Here is a 15,979-nt window from a genome sequence, read left to right as displayed (position 1 = left end):
ACTATGTTCATGACCCTTTATTGATTTATTACCTGTAGTACCTAGGAAGCCCAGTCATGGAGCAGGCCACTATTATGCCAGGCGCTGTCATCATCTTCTTTTGTATGTCTGGTGTAGAGCAGCAACTACAATTTCACCTGAAGTTGATCGAGTCAAATAGCTACACCAGGAGTAGCAGAATTTATTGCAGTGATGCCTCCTTCATATTTATAAATTGGGCAGTGGATGGTGATGTATTCGATGGTCTGTCATGGGAAACCACACGTGCATGCAGGGGAGTCCTTGATTTTTCCATTTGTGCATTAGATGTCTGCATCTACCATGGTTGGTTCGGATTTGGTTCAGAGTTGACCAAGATGATGGTGGAAGGTCAAACACAGGAACCTTTTGCGTGGGATCCAGCACAAGGTGCTTATTTCTTAAGTCTTGTTTAGCCCGATCTGCTCTCCAAGCCTCTTTCTGATGGTAGCCTGATTGCATGAAGCTAAATGAACGTTCGCAGAAAGGCTTGCTGGACTTAAGAGGTTGCGGGGGGTGTTATTAAGGTCTTGGTGGATAGGAAGACATTGGTTTTCTTGGATTCGCTGAGCTTCATGGAATGCTGCAGCAGTTTGGCTTATCGGCAGGGGAGCAATGTTAGAATAGATAGCCATGGTGTTGGAGTCAACTTAAGGGTTCTTATGATGCACCGCATCACTGTATTCAGCTGGGAATCTACAAGTCGTGTGTGGCTGCATCTGCTCCATATGGATGCACAATATTCAGTTACTGAATCATAGAAGATTAGGGTTGGAAGAGACCTCAGGAGGTCATCTAGTCCAAGTGTTATTGCAGATATTCACAAAACTGATGCCAATGCACTCCAGGTTGTACCTGCTAGTTTCTGGATTATGTTGGCTCTTGTTTTTATCTTTGCAGCATCCTTCTCAAGATGATCATGGAAGATGAAGGTGTAGTCAAGTTTCACTCCAATATATGTTGGAGTGTAATTGTGTCGCACATTTTTACCACAGAAAGCTACTTTCAGTGTGGTTTTGGCACTCCTATTATTAAGATGAAATGCGCTTACTATTGTTTTTCCAGGGTTTGATTGAGCCTCCATTTCCGAGTATGGTTCCATAGTTTGGAGGTCCTCAGTTAATGCTTTTTAATTACAAATATTTGCACTGTAAAAAAGATAAACAAAAGAAATAGTATTTTTCAATTAACCTCATACAAGTATTGTAGTGCAATCTCTTTATTGTGAAAGTGCAACTTACAAATGTAAATTATTTCCCCCCTCACATAACTGCGCTCAAAAACAAAAACAAAGTCCACTCAGTCCTACTTCTTGTTCAGTCAATCCCTAAGACAGACAAGTTTGCTTACATTTATGGGCGATAATGCTGCCTGCTTCTTATTTACAATGTCACCTGAAAGTGAGAACAGGCAAGTAGGGCGATCCGGTCCGCTGTACCAAGAAGATCTTTATAGCTGGTACGATGAACCAGAAAGACCTAGGAGGAGCAGAACATGAGGCTGCCCAGCTCCTCCTCTGGTGCAGTTGTACCATCCCCAGCCCTTCCATGCAGGGTCTCCTCCATTTGTACAGCCGCCCTGCCGGAGGACAGGACTGGGGGCGGTACAGCCATGCTGGAGGAGCTGCTGGTGTGGGGCCATCTGACGGCCCCCTGTTCTGCTCCTTTCTCCACTTCAGTTCCCAGGAGAGGCCTGTAGTTCAGGGCTCTCTGGAAACTGCAGCGGGGAAAGGAGCAGACCCCCCAGCCCCGCCCCCTGCCCTTCCACCAAGCTGCGTCTCCTCCGGCTCCGTCAGTACAGCAGCAGCCTCACCAGAGGACAGGGGTGGGGTCACATGGAGGATCACGAGAGGAGGTCACGTGTCCCCCCTTAGCTGCTGCCCCGCCCCCGGTACCAGTAAGAAATGGATTCCACTTGCACCACTGGAACAGGCGTTCTCACGGCACTGATGTAGCTAGCGTTGCAAGGTATTTATGTGCCAGATATGCTAAACATCTGTATGTCCCTTTGTGCTTCGACTTGTAAATTGCACTGTTTTAATAAGCTTTATTACAGTGCAAATATTTGTAATCAAAAATAAAAATATGAAGTGAGCGCTGTACATTTTGTATTCTGTGTTGTAACTGAAACCAATCAAATGTAGAAAAACATCCAAAAATATTTATAATAAATTAAAATTGGTATTCTATTATTGTTTTAGTGTGATTAAAACTGTGATTAATCACGACTATTTTTTTAATCTCGTGATTAATTGCAATTATGTTTTTTAATGGTTTGATAGCCCTATTTTTAAATATTGAATATTTGCAATGAGTTGCTTCTAAGAACGCTACAGACTAGGCATTATTTGCAAACAATCATTCAGCCAAAGTGTTCCAGTACCAAATATATTTGAGTCAACTGTGATCCATTTGTGGACAATTTCTAAACTAAAAAAAATGTGCTGAAGTAAATAATTTGCTCAATTATGAATTATTCACCCACTTGTAATCTTAATACCTTTTATAACAAACCTCAAACTAAGTGAAATTCACCTAGTTTTTAAATGTATTATCAACACAAAACTTGTCTGAGGTTTGTAAGTATTATCTGAGGTTTGGACAAATCTGGGCTGGATTTCAAGTGAACTGCAGGAGTTTTGTGATACTGGATAGAAATCACATGACCCCCTAGGGAGAAGTCCTAGGTAATACAATAGAAAATAACCTATAGGTTTAATTCTTACTAAATCCTGTAGGAGTTCTACATCAGAGGAACTCTCTCTGAGCTTTTAATGGTTTCATCCCGAAACTATGCAAAACGTGGTAGTTTCAACTGGGAGTTTTCAGGTTAGGACTAGAAAATTCAAAGTGAATACAATGTGCAAAACAAACTAAGCTCTTCTTCTCTGCTAACAGGGTGAGGTGTGGGATTCAATTAACCAGCAGACGAGAACCATGTTTCATTCAACTATATTAGACAAACAGAGAGAGAGAGAGATGGAATTTTTAGATCACACCCTGTTTCAGGAAGGTAATTGAGTAATATTTTGTGTCAGGATAAACATGGGCAAATCTGACGCATGGTACTATTGCTTGCACTTAAATTCTTTATTGAGGCTGTGGTCCTAAAAAGAGAGGGAAACAGCCTGCTGGCCTTTATATCACTTTTGCATTTCAGCGCACATTCTTTGTATGTATTAGTGAAGGACGCAGAACTGTAGTACCAATACAGGGGTGCTCAACTTTCACCCAGTTCAGATCAACAGAGCCAAGGTGTAGGATGCTGATCCCCCCTCTCCCCCTTAGCTTTCGTTAAACTGATCTTATAGCAGCCATGCTTTTTTCTCTCAATACTGAGAATACACGTCCCAGCATGCAACACTTCATCTTGATCTGAGTGGTCATTTCCTACCTTGACCAATGTTAATGTTTGTAAAAGTGGTTTGAAATCCTTAGTTATGTCGTGCTAGAAAGGAACAAATGATTATTGTGATTTAACTATTGGCAACCTCAAGCATTCAAAAATCACAAGTCAGGCCCCAAAATGAGTGCGGCTTAAAAATAATGAGATTAAAATAAATGGGGGGAGGTCTTTTTATTTGCCTTCTGGTTTTGAACCTTCAAACTATACTCAGCTCAATCTTTCCTCTGTAGCCATTAGGGCTAGAAACTTACTTTTTAAAAAATGAAAGCTGACATTCTCATGTATTCACATGACTCCAGGAGTTGAGGCGTAAGGAAAAATGGAAAATATTGGAAGGCTCACAATAAAATTGCAAGAGTTGGCATCACTGCCATTTTTGTTGTGAATTTCTTTGAAGGGTGCATATTACACACATAAGACAGTGAAGTGGCGAGAGGAAAAAAATAACATGAAGAAAAGAAATAGTAGTTTTAAACTTACACACACAAAACCTCAAACCCCCAACAAGTTGGGCAGTTGTAGTGGAAAAGCTTTAAATTGGGGAAGTGTGAATATGGGTATTTTCATTTCAAGAGCCTGCTAATACAGTACCAGCGGTGACTGTAAATATGGCAGAGAGAGGGCACGTTTTCCCCACGGTTTTATGTCAGATACTTGTTAAATGTATTTGTTCTTGTTAATGTGCTTTTATGTTCCAGTTAGCCACAGCTCAACTCTGCACACCAACGGCTAATTACACTGTGGGCTGTAAAAGGCAAATCCAAGCATTACTCCCCAGGCAACAGCATGGGACTTGAGGTGCTATGGTTACAGCCTATGAAGCGGTATGGGACCTATGTCTCCTATTATTGTTTTTCTCCATCTATATTAAGCTTAACTAGGATGCCACTAGGTCAAGGACAATGTGATACCCTTAATTCAACATTTCCTGGTGTTTTGCTGCACACTTAACTTTGAGTGTGTGTAAATTTAATGGGCAGCAGGTTTAAAACAAATAAAAGGAAGTTCTTCTTCACACAGCGCACAGCCAACTTGTGGAACTCCTTGCCTGAGGAGTTTGTGGAGGCTAGGACCATAACAGTGTTTAAAAGAGAACTGGATAAATTCAGGGAGGTTAAGTCCATTAATAGCTATTAGCCAGGATGGGTAACGAATGGTGTCCCTAGCTTCTGTTTGTCAGAGGGTGGAGAGGGATGGCAGGAGAGAGATCACTTGACCATTACCTGTTAGGTTCATTCCCTCTGGGGCACCTGGCATTGGCCACTGTCAGTAGACAGGATACTGAGCTAGATGGACCTTTGGTCTGACCCAGTATGGCCATTCTTATGTTCTTAAATTCTATATATATTTCTCTCTCTCTCTATATATATATGGCTTTGATCACTTCTCTTGTATACCTATGTTCCTGGAAACTTTTGAGTAGGGATTTATCCAACCTGACTCCAGAATTCTGGAAAGGTTCAGATCCTCATTTGAAGTTTGAGCTCAGCTGTGGTTTTAATTAATATTTCTTTTTAGCTCTCATTTGTCTGATTTTAAAGTTATTTCAGTGTCAAATAACGGTGGTCCAGCTAAGCAATATGTACAGTGGAAGACTGAAATACTTAGTACTGACACAGTATAATTCAGTTGTTTTCCCGGAATGAGTATTTTGTGTTCATCTGTTTCTGATCTTGTTCTCAACGCGCCTGTTGAGCAAAACAGTCAGAATAATGTATTGAGATTTTTAGGCAAGCGTTTGATATTGTGCCTCCTACCTGTTGGATTTACAATTTCAGAGAGTACAATTATGGCAGGGAACAATGAACTGGATTAGAACTGGGGGGAGTGTTCTCTGGTGTGGTAGAGCAGTCAACTCAGTGTAATGACCCTAGGGCCAAGTTCAGCTCTAGAGTAAGTTTTGTGGTCACTTTATGTCTGGGCTATATTCTACTCCAGCTATCTGACCATGGGCATAGCAAACTGCATCTCCCTGCCTTGCTTTCCCCATCTCTAAAATAGGAGTTGGCTACCTCACAGGATGTAGTGAGACCTAACGTTACCTCACAGGATGTAGTGAGACCTAATGTTTGTTCTTTATAGAGACTTTCATTCCAGCAACTAAAAGCAGTTTACAAAGAATCATAATTATTAGGGGCAGGAAACAAAGGGGCAGTTTAGCATTTCATGCAAAACCAGAAAATTCAGTGTGTATAAATAGGATGGGTACTTTCACAGTCCATCCAAAAAATCTTAAAGTATTTTAAAAATTTTAACTAAGCCTTAGTATAGCCCCATGAGGTACCTTAGCTAAGTATGAATAGCCTCCTTTTACCTCACATTGATTGTTTAAACAAGTTATCCAATAAACAATGAATGGGAAAACTGTTGAGAAATAGCTGAGAAATAAATTGACGTCCCATTTCAGCTCGTGCATTAGTAATTACCCTCCTGCTTCGTAATCATTTCATTTAGTTGCCTGGTGCCTAGTTCACTCATGTCAAATTTGTCATAAATTAGAGTCTTTTAGGTACAATGTGAGATTTGTAGTTGTGATTTGTTTGCTTCGGTTTCTTAATACTTTAAAAACTGTCTACATTGACTCGGTTCCTGGGTTTTAACAAGAGGAAACCAAAAGTTGTTGTGAGCAGAGTGGAGAAAAGGTTAATAGTTGGATGCCTTAGGGTTCTGCATTTTGCACTGGTTTAATTTCAATATATTTATCAGAGAAGTTCAGTGAAGTTATTTCTGATAATGGTGAATTGCAAAGTTGCTTTGGTAAGTCTGTTAAAAGCACAGAGGCATATGAGACAGTCCACATGGGGCGATTACGGAGCACAATGGTGGAGGTAAGGTAATGCATAACTGCAGGGCGGGGGGGGGGGGAATGTTGAAGATCATGCACCAATGGGCACCGATCATGCATGATTCTTTGTGCCCAATGATTTGGGAGTGGTTGGACTCAATGAAGAGATGTTTGTCCAGCATGCAGTAGTAGTTAAAAACAAATGTAATGCCAGAGTACATTTTTAAAAAGGACAGAAAACAATATCGACCATACTGTAATGGACTGGCTAGTGTCCATGGGTACCGCTGCCCTCTACTGGATGGAACCAGAACTGTTCAACTGTGTGTGTCACACTCATAGGCCCTATACAGCTAACCTGGTTCTACTTTAGCTTGACTGTGCTTTAGGAAAGATGCAGCGGCCATAGTGTGTGCCACAGTGGCGGCTGTGAATGTCGAGGTTGTTGTGGATTTGTTGTGTTACTCCAGTGACAATATACTGAACAATGGGGCACCCTGCTTTGGAGCCTTGTGTTCAGTTTTGGTGGCTGCACTTTGAGAAAGTTAAATCTGAGATTGGAAAGCTCCAGAGAAAGGCAGAGAAGAAGGTTAGAGGTCTGTCAGGATTTACATATGAGGAGAAACTACCCAGGCTATATTTGTTTAGACTTGGAAAAAGAAAACTTAGAGGGATGTAAGTGAGATATTTAGGGTTACAAATAGTATAGTAAAAACGAATCTGCTGATCCTTTATATTGGCTCTCACATTACAAGAACAAGGGGTCACTCAATGAAGTTAATGGTAGGTAATTAAAAAAAAATAAAAGGAAATCCTTCACACAGCATGCAGCCAGCCTGTGGAATTCACTACTGCAGGCGGCTGCAGAGTCAAATGCTCTCCTGGAATTTAAAACAGGGCCGGATAACTTTACAGCCAATAAAAGAATGTGCAATTATGTATGCTAGGGGCCTGATCTTGCAAAAGGCACCTCCTGAGCAGCTTCAATGGGAATTAAATGTTGGGTCCTAAGACGGCAACCAAATCTGATGCTTCATGGACTCAGATGAACATCATAAGGGTCAGGAGAAAAATTGTTCCTTCTTGTTTACCATTGTGCAACTGGACAGATGTACAACTGGGCAGATATTCATCTGCTTCTGAAGCAGTATTGGTCATTGCCAAGGGACAAGAGACCAGACTTGATGGACTACGGGTTTGACACCATGTCCCACACCCTTTACTCCATGGTAACTCGCACACAAACGTTTTAGTTATATATGCATTTGTATTTATGTGCAAGCAGGGTGTAGGGATAAAATCACCCCTGCAGAGACCAGGACCTTGTTGTTGTTTGAGTGCTGCCAATGGGCTCAAGAGAACCTCCTCTGGCACCAGTTTGCAATCTCAGACCGAGCTGGAGAAGGTGGGAGTCCAGGGGCAGGAACAACGTGTGTGTGTGTGTGTGTGGGGGGAAATATCCATATAGACCATATTGTTATTCTCATGATAAGTAAATAACAGACGAGAAACCGTGTGGGATCAGATGCTTTCACAAAACCCCCTCGCTGTCCCTCTCCCGTGCAGCCCGGAGCCTGGTTTGACTGCGGGAGGGGAAGTCCCACGCGTGGCATCGCTGCAGCACGTTTCATGTCTCAGGCCGTAGGGCAAAGCCGAGGTGCCCCTGTCCCCGCCCTCCCCGGTCTGCAAAGCCCCCGACCCCTTCTCCCCGGGCTGGGGCTGCGGAGGAGGGCTGGCCAGGGCACCAGCCGAGCCGGGGAAGCGGCTTGGGCTGGTGATGTCAACCTCTAGGAGGAGCCTGTGCCTGTCCTTTTACTTTCAGGCTCCATGTAATTAGCATGAGGCGGTTAGTCACTTACTAGTGTTACCCTCGGGGGCTCGACCATGAAATCCCCCCATTCAGCCGCCCCATGGACCCGAGGAACTTTTAAGGCAGGGGCTGCTGCTGCCGCTGCTTCCCCTTGATCTTCCTGCTTCCTTCCCTCCCCCCCGCCCGCCCGCCCCATACTCTAACCCGGGTTCATTAATAATCAGTATTAATGTTACTAGCCGGCCTCTGCGCCGGGCATGCGAAGCCCCCCGGCGGCATCATGCGAGCAACGTGCACTTTGCTGCTGCGCCAACTTAGCCTCCTCCTGCTGCTGCTGCAGCCCTCTGCGGGATCGGGCCCCTTCGCCGCCTCCAGCGACCCCCCTGCTCGGACCCCGCTCAGCGGAGCCACCGCGGGGCCGCAGGGTTCTTCCAGCCGGGGCGTCTCTGCTGCAGCTGCTGCTGCCGCGGCGGCGGCTGCTTCCCGGCTGCCTCCCTGGGAGAGGGAGAGCTCCGTGCCCTGGGCGCCGCCAGTGTCCGGCAGCACCTCGGAGCCGGCCGCGGGAGGACACACCAGCAGCCCGGGTGAGTGAGGCACAAGAGCTGCTGCTCTGGGGAGGGGGTGGGGGTGCCCTGCCGCTCAGGCCCCCACCCAGCTCGCCCCTGTGTGCCCCTGAGCCCTGGCACCCTTCGGGCTCCAGCAAAGGCGCTGCCCTGCCTGGAGAGGGCTCCCCCTTTTCCCAGCCCTTGCTCGCTGCCCTAGGGAGGGTTGGTTTTTTGGGGGGGCTGATCAGATCATCCCGCGTCCCAGCAAGGGCAGGCAGGGCTGGGCAGCACCGAAGCCAGCTGCAGAGACCCGGGGCCAATTGTGTGGCTATTTTGGGAGCAAAATCATTGCAACTCCCCACCCTCTGCAAAAATCTCCTCCAGGCCAATACATTTCCAGGGAGGAGGGGGAGGAAGAGTTGGTTTTGGTTTTTTAATTAATCATGTCCCTATTTTATCCCACTCACCCATCCCGAAAATCCCTATTTTCAGCATATTATACTCTTCTTTCATATTCTAGTTATTGAATATATGTCTGTCATTGGTATCTTAACAGTTTAACCCTGATATTCTATGACTACAAATCTGCAGCATAAAAAATCATTTAAGTTACATTTCATGTAAGGATGAGTAGGGAAGGGGACAAGACAGCAGAGCATGTTAGTGCACAGGTCTTCCAGGTACAGTACAGAGACACACTGCTTGATGCACCTTGAATGTAAATGATTAGATAAGGTGCAGGCAACAGAAATCAGGCTCATGGACTGGAGGGAATCACGTGATCAATACTAACTGTTGAGTGGGAGGGAGATTTGAAGCCAGCTTGAGGACACAAGCCCCCTCCCAAATCCTGCTCCCTAAGCTTGCCGCCTCTCCCAGAATGCTTCAGAGATGGGAGAGGAAGGGAGGCCCAATCCCCAGACAGATTTTTGCCCCAGATCCATAAATGGCCCCCTTGAGGATTGAGCTCACAACCCTGGGTTTAGCAGGCCACTGCTCAAACCACTGAGCTATCTCTCCTACAAATTATATGGATTTAGTTTTGCTTCATCAGGGGAACAAAAGAGAAGGGGAGTGAGAGCTACTTGTTCCCAGATCCTTACAGGCATTAAGGCTCTGATGGAAAGTCCCCTGAAGTTAATGGAAGTCTTTCCATTGACTTAAGTGGGTTTGGAATCAGTAACCATTTATTTTAATGGCAGATTAATGAATGATGAAATGCAAATGTTTGTAATCCAGACTCACTGTGAGTATGACACCTACATTAATATGGAATGAATCTGTCATATGCGGGGTTATTGCAATAAGCATTGCATGAATGTGAGATGAGATACTTTATTATAGGTGCTATTACAGAAGCTATTTCTGATGGTTTCAGTCTTGCATTGCAAACTGTTAGAGCCATCACAGGCCTCACAGACGCCTGGCAGTCCAGCAGGCTTCCTACGATCGTCCCAGCCACTCAGTAACCACCGCTTAAGTTTAAACCAGGTAATGTAATGAGCTGCAATTTTTCTTGTGGCTGGAAAAACAGTGCTGAAGGTTTATTCTCACAGCGCATTAATTGATGCTGGATTAGGAGAAATGCCCATGTGACGTACTCCTGCCATTGTACCCTGCCCTGGATGAGTTCCTCTGTGAATGTGATTTACGTAAGTATCAAAAGAGTTAACAGTGCTGATCGGATAAGGATGACGATGGCATTTTTGCCCAACATACTCTGTGTCTGGAACAGTTTGTTTCTTTCTCCCAGCCTCCTGGATCAGTTGTTTAAATCTAGAACTCAAACCCCTGCTCTCCAGTGCTGCTTAAGATCTCAGGCAGTTTGCACCCTGGCACTTGCTGGTACCACCCTCTACCTTCCTTGTCTATTGCACTCCTTCTTGTAACAACTGGACACCTCACAAACATTAATGGATCTTGATCACACCATCCCTGCTTAACCAGCGAGGAAGTGAGGCACAGAAGGATTAAGTGATTTGTGGAATTCTGTGGCCACACTGGGCCTAAACTCCAAGTTTGACGAATCCTAGCCTTCAGCAGAGTCAGGGCCTTAACTTTCTAGTCCTCACATTTTCTTGCTGTAACACTTCCACTGTTGTCCCTGATGTGTATTGTGGGGCAGTTACTTGAGTATCTTGTCAAATTAAATTGTACTGTGAGAAGATGGGAGTTCACTTTGTGTGTGATCGCACAGTCTGTACCGTATTAAGCCCTAATCTGCAATAAGGTTCCCTTTGGGGGTGTGTTCATTGGAGTCTTTGCTACAGAGCTTGTGCGCCTGCCATAAATGAAGCAAGTGCAAGTTTGATCTTGAAACTGACTTGTTTTTCCTGAGGTGCAGCAGAAAATCGCTCTGTGTGAAATGACTTTTGTTTGACTGTGGTTTCAGCATACAACTTGAAAAGGACTTGTTCAGAGGTTGTGGTTCTGGCTTGCTGCTGTCGGGCAGAAGTCTTACATTTTCAGACTGCTTCTTCAGAACTGTGATATTTCAAGTCATTCTTGGAAAGAGATTTCTTTACACCACTGGAAAACAATGGTAGATAGAGCAGGTCAAGAGTTTTTTGACGGACCGTTTTTTCACCAGAAAATGCCGAATCTTCTAAACTGGGGTTGTTGTTTTTTTGGTTGAGACTATACAGGTTTCAATGAAACATTCATCAGGAAAGGGTTTCCCAAGGCCTGGATGGATTTCTGCTTAAAACAAGAGCGAGAAACTCTACCAAGAATAGCCAATAGCCCCAGGTTTAAGTCTCTGGAGACCCACATCCCAGATAAGTGGACTAAGCATCACACTATTGGCTATTCTGGGGTGGGTCTCCCTCTCTTTCGTTTTTGCAAAAAAAACTTTGAAAGGTCTTGGTGTTGTCCCAAAGCGGAATGGGAAAATTTATGAAATCGCAAAAACCATTTCCTGCCCAGCTCTATTGCTGGCCCCTAGTTCTGACCCATTGTGAATCACCATGTATTGGAAAGTATAAACAAAATGTCCAGTCAATTGTGTGTGAGCATTAGCTGTTTCCTTGGAAGGCTAGAGTTAGTTGGCAGATTTTACTGGCAGAGTGGTAGGCTCTTCAGCCTGTGTGACGCAGAAGGTCAGATTGTAAAGGTCCCTTTTGGCCTTAAAGTCTGTGAATAAAACTTGAAGTCGTAATGGCGTGAGAGACCTGAAAATTGTGTTCAGGACCATTGATCATACGAGCATGTAAAAGCTGAAGGACTGAGGCTTTAACAGTACTTCACTTGACAATAATAATTTTATTTATTAAACGCTCACAGTCGGGGGTTGCGGGGCGGCTCTTTCACAGTGTAGTAAAAACGTGAGTGAAATACAATAAAAGCACAATTTAAGAACCCCAAACTGCTTTCTTATAAAGGCAAACAAACAAACAAAAAAAACCCACCTGTGCAGCAATAATGTGTCTGTACCCTGGAAAAGCTATTCCTGGGCTTTCTATTATTTTCCTTCTAAGAACTTTCAGATTTTCCTGTTCCCCAACTTCTCTGAAATCCCAGCAAGAGCCCTGCTTAGAGGCCATGCTGCCAGAATTGCATGCATTCTCGCCAAGTTAAGTATATAGATTTCAAAAATGAGTATAAATAAAACCGTTTGCGGGGGTGTATAAGCCAGAGTGTCGGATGGCAAAGCAGCCTCCATCCTTTCTGCCCCAGAGCATTTCAGCTTTCTCCACTTTTCCTTTTCACAACTTTGACATAAAAGTGGAACTTGCCAAATGAGCACTCACTCCGGGATTTTCAAAAAGGCACAGCGCTGACCTAACTCTGTTCCCAGCACACAGTGCTAAGTCCTTTTGAAAAGCCCAGGCTTGCTGTATTTTAATCTGAGTGGGCAGCAGAAAGTTCTAAAACGCTCAGGGATTTCTGTTTTGTTTTCTTAGAGTGAGGATAATGATGTTATATAGATTCCCAGGCCAGAAGGGCCCATTGTGGCCTCCTAGTATGACCTCCTGTGTAACGCAGGCTATAGAACTTCCCCAAAATAATTTGTGTTTTCTTGGGAGGGTGTGTGTGTTAAGGTGGCATTTTGGAAGCTCACAAGGTCTTTTCCCCTGCTCCCATTTGAAGTAAGGTATCTTTCTACCTGCAACCCCCCCCCCCCCACACACCTATTGTAAACATACACACTCACACTCTAGCACCTTGTTAATTCAAACTGTATTAATCCACTCACTCCATGGCCCACACTGAGTTTCTGTAAAAAGGCACGGGACTGGTTCCTGCCACCTGCTAAGGCTGAATTGTTACTCTTTGGTGGAGCAAAGCAGCCTTAAAGGCAACTTAACCAGCTACCTGAGGATTCTCCAAACCAATGTCTTTATTCAGAACTACTCACCAGATGAGAGTAATTCTTAGCCTGCAGATTGTGTGCAAGGAGCTTGTTGTTGTAAGCATTTGATATCCCAAATGGGGGCTCTGTTATTTACATTTGATTTGACTTCTAGGTCCTATGGTGTGTTTTCTCTTTCCTGATTGGCTGATTGACAGTTTCTTGTGGGAATACTCACAATTACTAACCTCCTTGGTTAGGTGCTTTGAGATCTACTGATGAAGAGTGCTGTATAGGAGCTAGGTATTATTTTTATTACATGTTCAAAATTCTCTCTTTGTGGACATTTTGCAATTGTCACTTCAAATGCGCTATTTCCATGAATGTTAGTAAACTCGTTGGCAAGAGTATTCATGGGGAGCAGATGTAAGAGGGGCACAAACCCAGTCTAAGTGAACGTATTGACAGTTCAAGTGCATATTTGTGGGAAATTGTTCTGTAATAGCCAGCCAGGCTTCCCTCTCTTTGTGTAGACGTAATAGGTGTGTGTACAGATGTATGTCTGTATTTTAAGGCGTCACAGGCCATACACGCCATAATATCCTGCTGCTGCTACACGGGACACTGCTTTCTTGTTGTACTTTGCTTATGCAGAGTTTACATTTATCCTTTCAGACTGAAATCATAATTAGAGTCAGAGGATGAGGAGAGAACTTTCCCACCCAAAAGGGAAATGATGCTGAGTTGCTGAGTGGCCAGCCCAAGTAATAATATAATCTTAGAAAAATGCAGCTCCCTCGAGGAAAGGAAGCTTTGCAGACTTCAGTTTCTCCGAGCTGTTAACATAGCTGTTGCCTGCATTGCTGTAACATTGCTCTCAAACCTAATCTACTGAAGTGCCAAGGAGATCACAGAATATTGGGGAGCAAAGAGAAAAACAGTGTAATGGTCTATCCCTAAGTAAAGTAAAAACTCTTTTAAGGCAGGTGCATTGTTTAGTTTTTAATGCAGATTCCTAGGATATAAGGTCAATTTCCCCCCTCATTATTATGATTGACAATTAGGTTATTTTACGTTTCTCCTGTTTGCACTGAACTATGACTTGAGAGATTTTAAAGGCAGAGGGGGCCATTAAAACAATCATCTGTTTGACCTCTTGCACAACATGGGCTATAGATAATTTTCACTTCTGCCATGAGGGCTTTGAAGCCAGGGCCTTTGGCATTACAGTCAAGAGTCATACACCTAGGCCTCTATGTAAGCTGATTTATTAGTGCCTGTTTCCCTTTTATAAATGGTAACAAAGATGTTCCCTGTCTTGTTTCTTTCTTTACATATTTTGGTTTGTTTTAATTTTCTCAGTAGTTTTAACAACTGTTCCCATAACCTTGGTTACATCATTAGTGATCCAAGCACTTTATTATATAATGTATGAATTGTTCCAAGTACCATCTTTCCTGTTGTCTGTAACCATGAACGTTTCATAAAACATAACATTTGTTACATAGATATCCTGCATTTCTTATAGTCATCATGTCGGGTGAGCATGTGGGACTCTCTCTATCAGCAATTCTGTCTCATTCAAGATGGACTAAATCATATCAGCTCAGATTTATGGGATGCCTTTCAATGTAAGGGATCCCAAACAACCTGAGTCTTTGCTCACCCTGCCACTGATGTGCAGCCAGTTCTGGGGTGGTGAGTGGCAGCCATTCTGTATTTGCCACATGCCAGCATAGTTGTTTGAGGAGAAAGTTAAAGGAATTTCTCCAGCTGAAATCGGCAGAGGGATTCGGCTCTACAGAATACTGTTCGCCACAGCACAGTTTGTAAGGATACCGGCGTTCACACACTTACTGTTGTGGAAAATCTTTTAAAGACTCAGGGCTGAATCCTCAGCGGGTGGACAGTGTTAGAGCTGCATTGTCTTCAGCTGAGCTATGACAATTCACACAAGGTCAGATCTGGACCCAGGATCTCAGTGCTACGCAAAAGAGCCCCATATTGGGCATCAATACTGCCTTGGAGAGAAGGGAAGCACCTACTAACACGACTTTCTGGTGTATCCGAATGATTTTTTGGAGATCTCCAAAAACATTGACCAGGTCGGACCCTGCTTAGATTGTGAGATCTGATAAGCTCACAGGTCAAGGTAATATGGCTGCCAAAATCACATGAAATTATGCTTAAATGAGGCAAACAGCATTGTCATATTAAAGTCATTTCCAACGGCTATGTTGTAAACGCATTTGCATGAAAGATATATCAACAAACCATCAAACTGCACATTACCTGCTTTGCTCATAAATTCAAATGGGTGACCTTGATCGTGAGGCATAATACAGCTCTTGTAATTTATCACTTATCTTCTTTTTTGGGAGCTGGGCATAATTGCATCCGCGTCTAGAAGGACAAAGAGGAGTGTTTCAGCAGCTGTAATTCACAAAGACATCTTCAAAAGGCTTCTTACCTTTGGCACAAGTTTTAAAAGACCTTATAAAAATGCCCCTGAATAGCTTTAGGCATCTGAACATTCATCATTGTTTGATTCGGATTCGGTTACAGGGCTAAGCACTACATTTCAATTCTCTTTAGAATATTATTGGCTCGTTTATCAAATGCAGGCTGGTGGTGTAGTATTAGACTGGCAGACTACCCAGGAAATAAAGGCTCTTTGAAAATCAGTTTCTTAGAGTGGTAACATGATCAGAGCTCAGAATAATCATGAAGACAGTCATACGTGGGGACGCAGAAAAAGCAAATGTGGACACATGAAAGGATCAACATAAAGAAGTAGGAAAATTCTGTACTGGAATGAAAGAACTAGAATGGTTATAATTGCACGCCTGTTGACTTGTATTTAGATACATTTAATAGAATATAGTCTGCCAGAATGTCCTGTTTTTTAATATTAAAGATCTTCGGAATTCAGCCCCAAGGATTAGTAACGAGGGCAGCGTTCATATCGCCACAAGAAACCACAATGGATGAGTTCAGATCACATGCTGGATTAAAGCCTGAACTTGTCTGTCACTTGATTCCGAGAGAATACCAGAGCTATCGCTATGAGCTGGTGCCTGCCTGTGCACTGTGGGTGGACGTCCAGGGCTGTGGCGTGAACAGAT

General features: G+C 43.7%; 1 protein-coding gene across 1 annotated transcript in view; it reads left to right on the top strand.

The window, feature by feature from the left end:
- Nucleotides 1–8,298: 8,298 nt before the first annotated feature.
- Nucleotides 8,299–15,979, top strand: part of LOC123378715 (protein HEG homolog 1-like) — a 30,490-nt gene continuing 22,809 nt past the window's right edge. Inside the window, exon 1 of the mRNA XM_045032825.1 lies at nt 8,299–8,602. Within this exon, the coding sequence (XP_044888760.1) occupies nt 8,299–8,602 (304 nt within the window). The remainder of the gene's footprint in view (nt 8,603–15,979) is intronic.

This window comes from Mauremys mutica, chromosome 10 (assembly GCF_020497125.1).
Source record: "Mauremys mutica isolate MM-2020 ecotype Southern chromosome 10, ASM2049712v1, whole genome shotgun sequence".
NCBI classification, from domain to species: domain Eukaryota; kingdom Metazoa; phylum Chordata; order Testudines; family Geoemydidae; genus Mauremys; species Mauremys mutica.
Note: the sequence above shows the minus strand (reverse complement) of the source record. Positions and strands in the feature narration are given on the sequence as shown.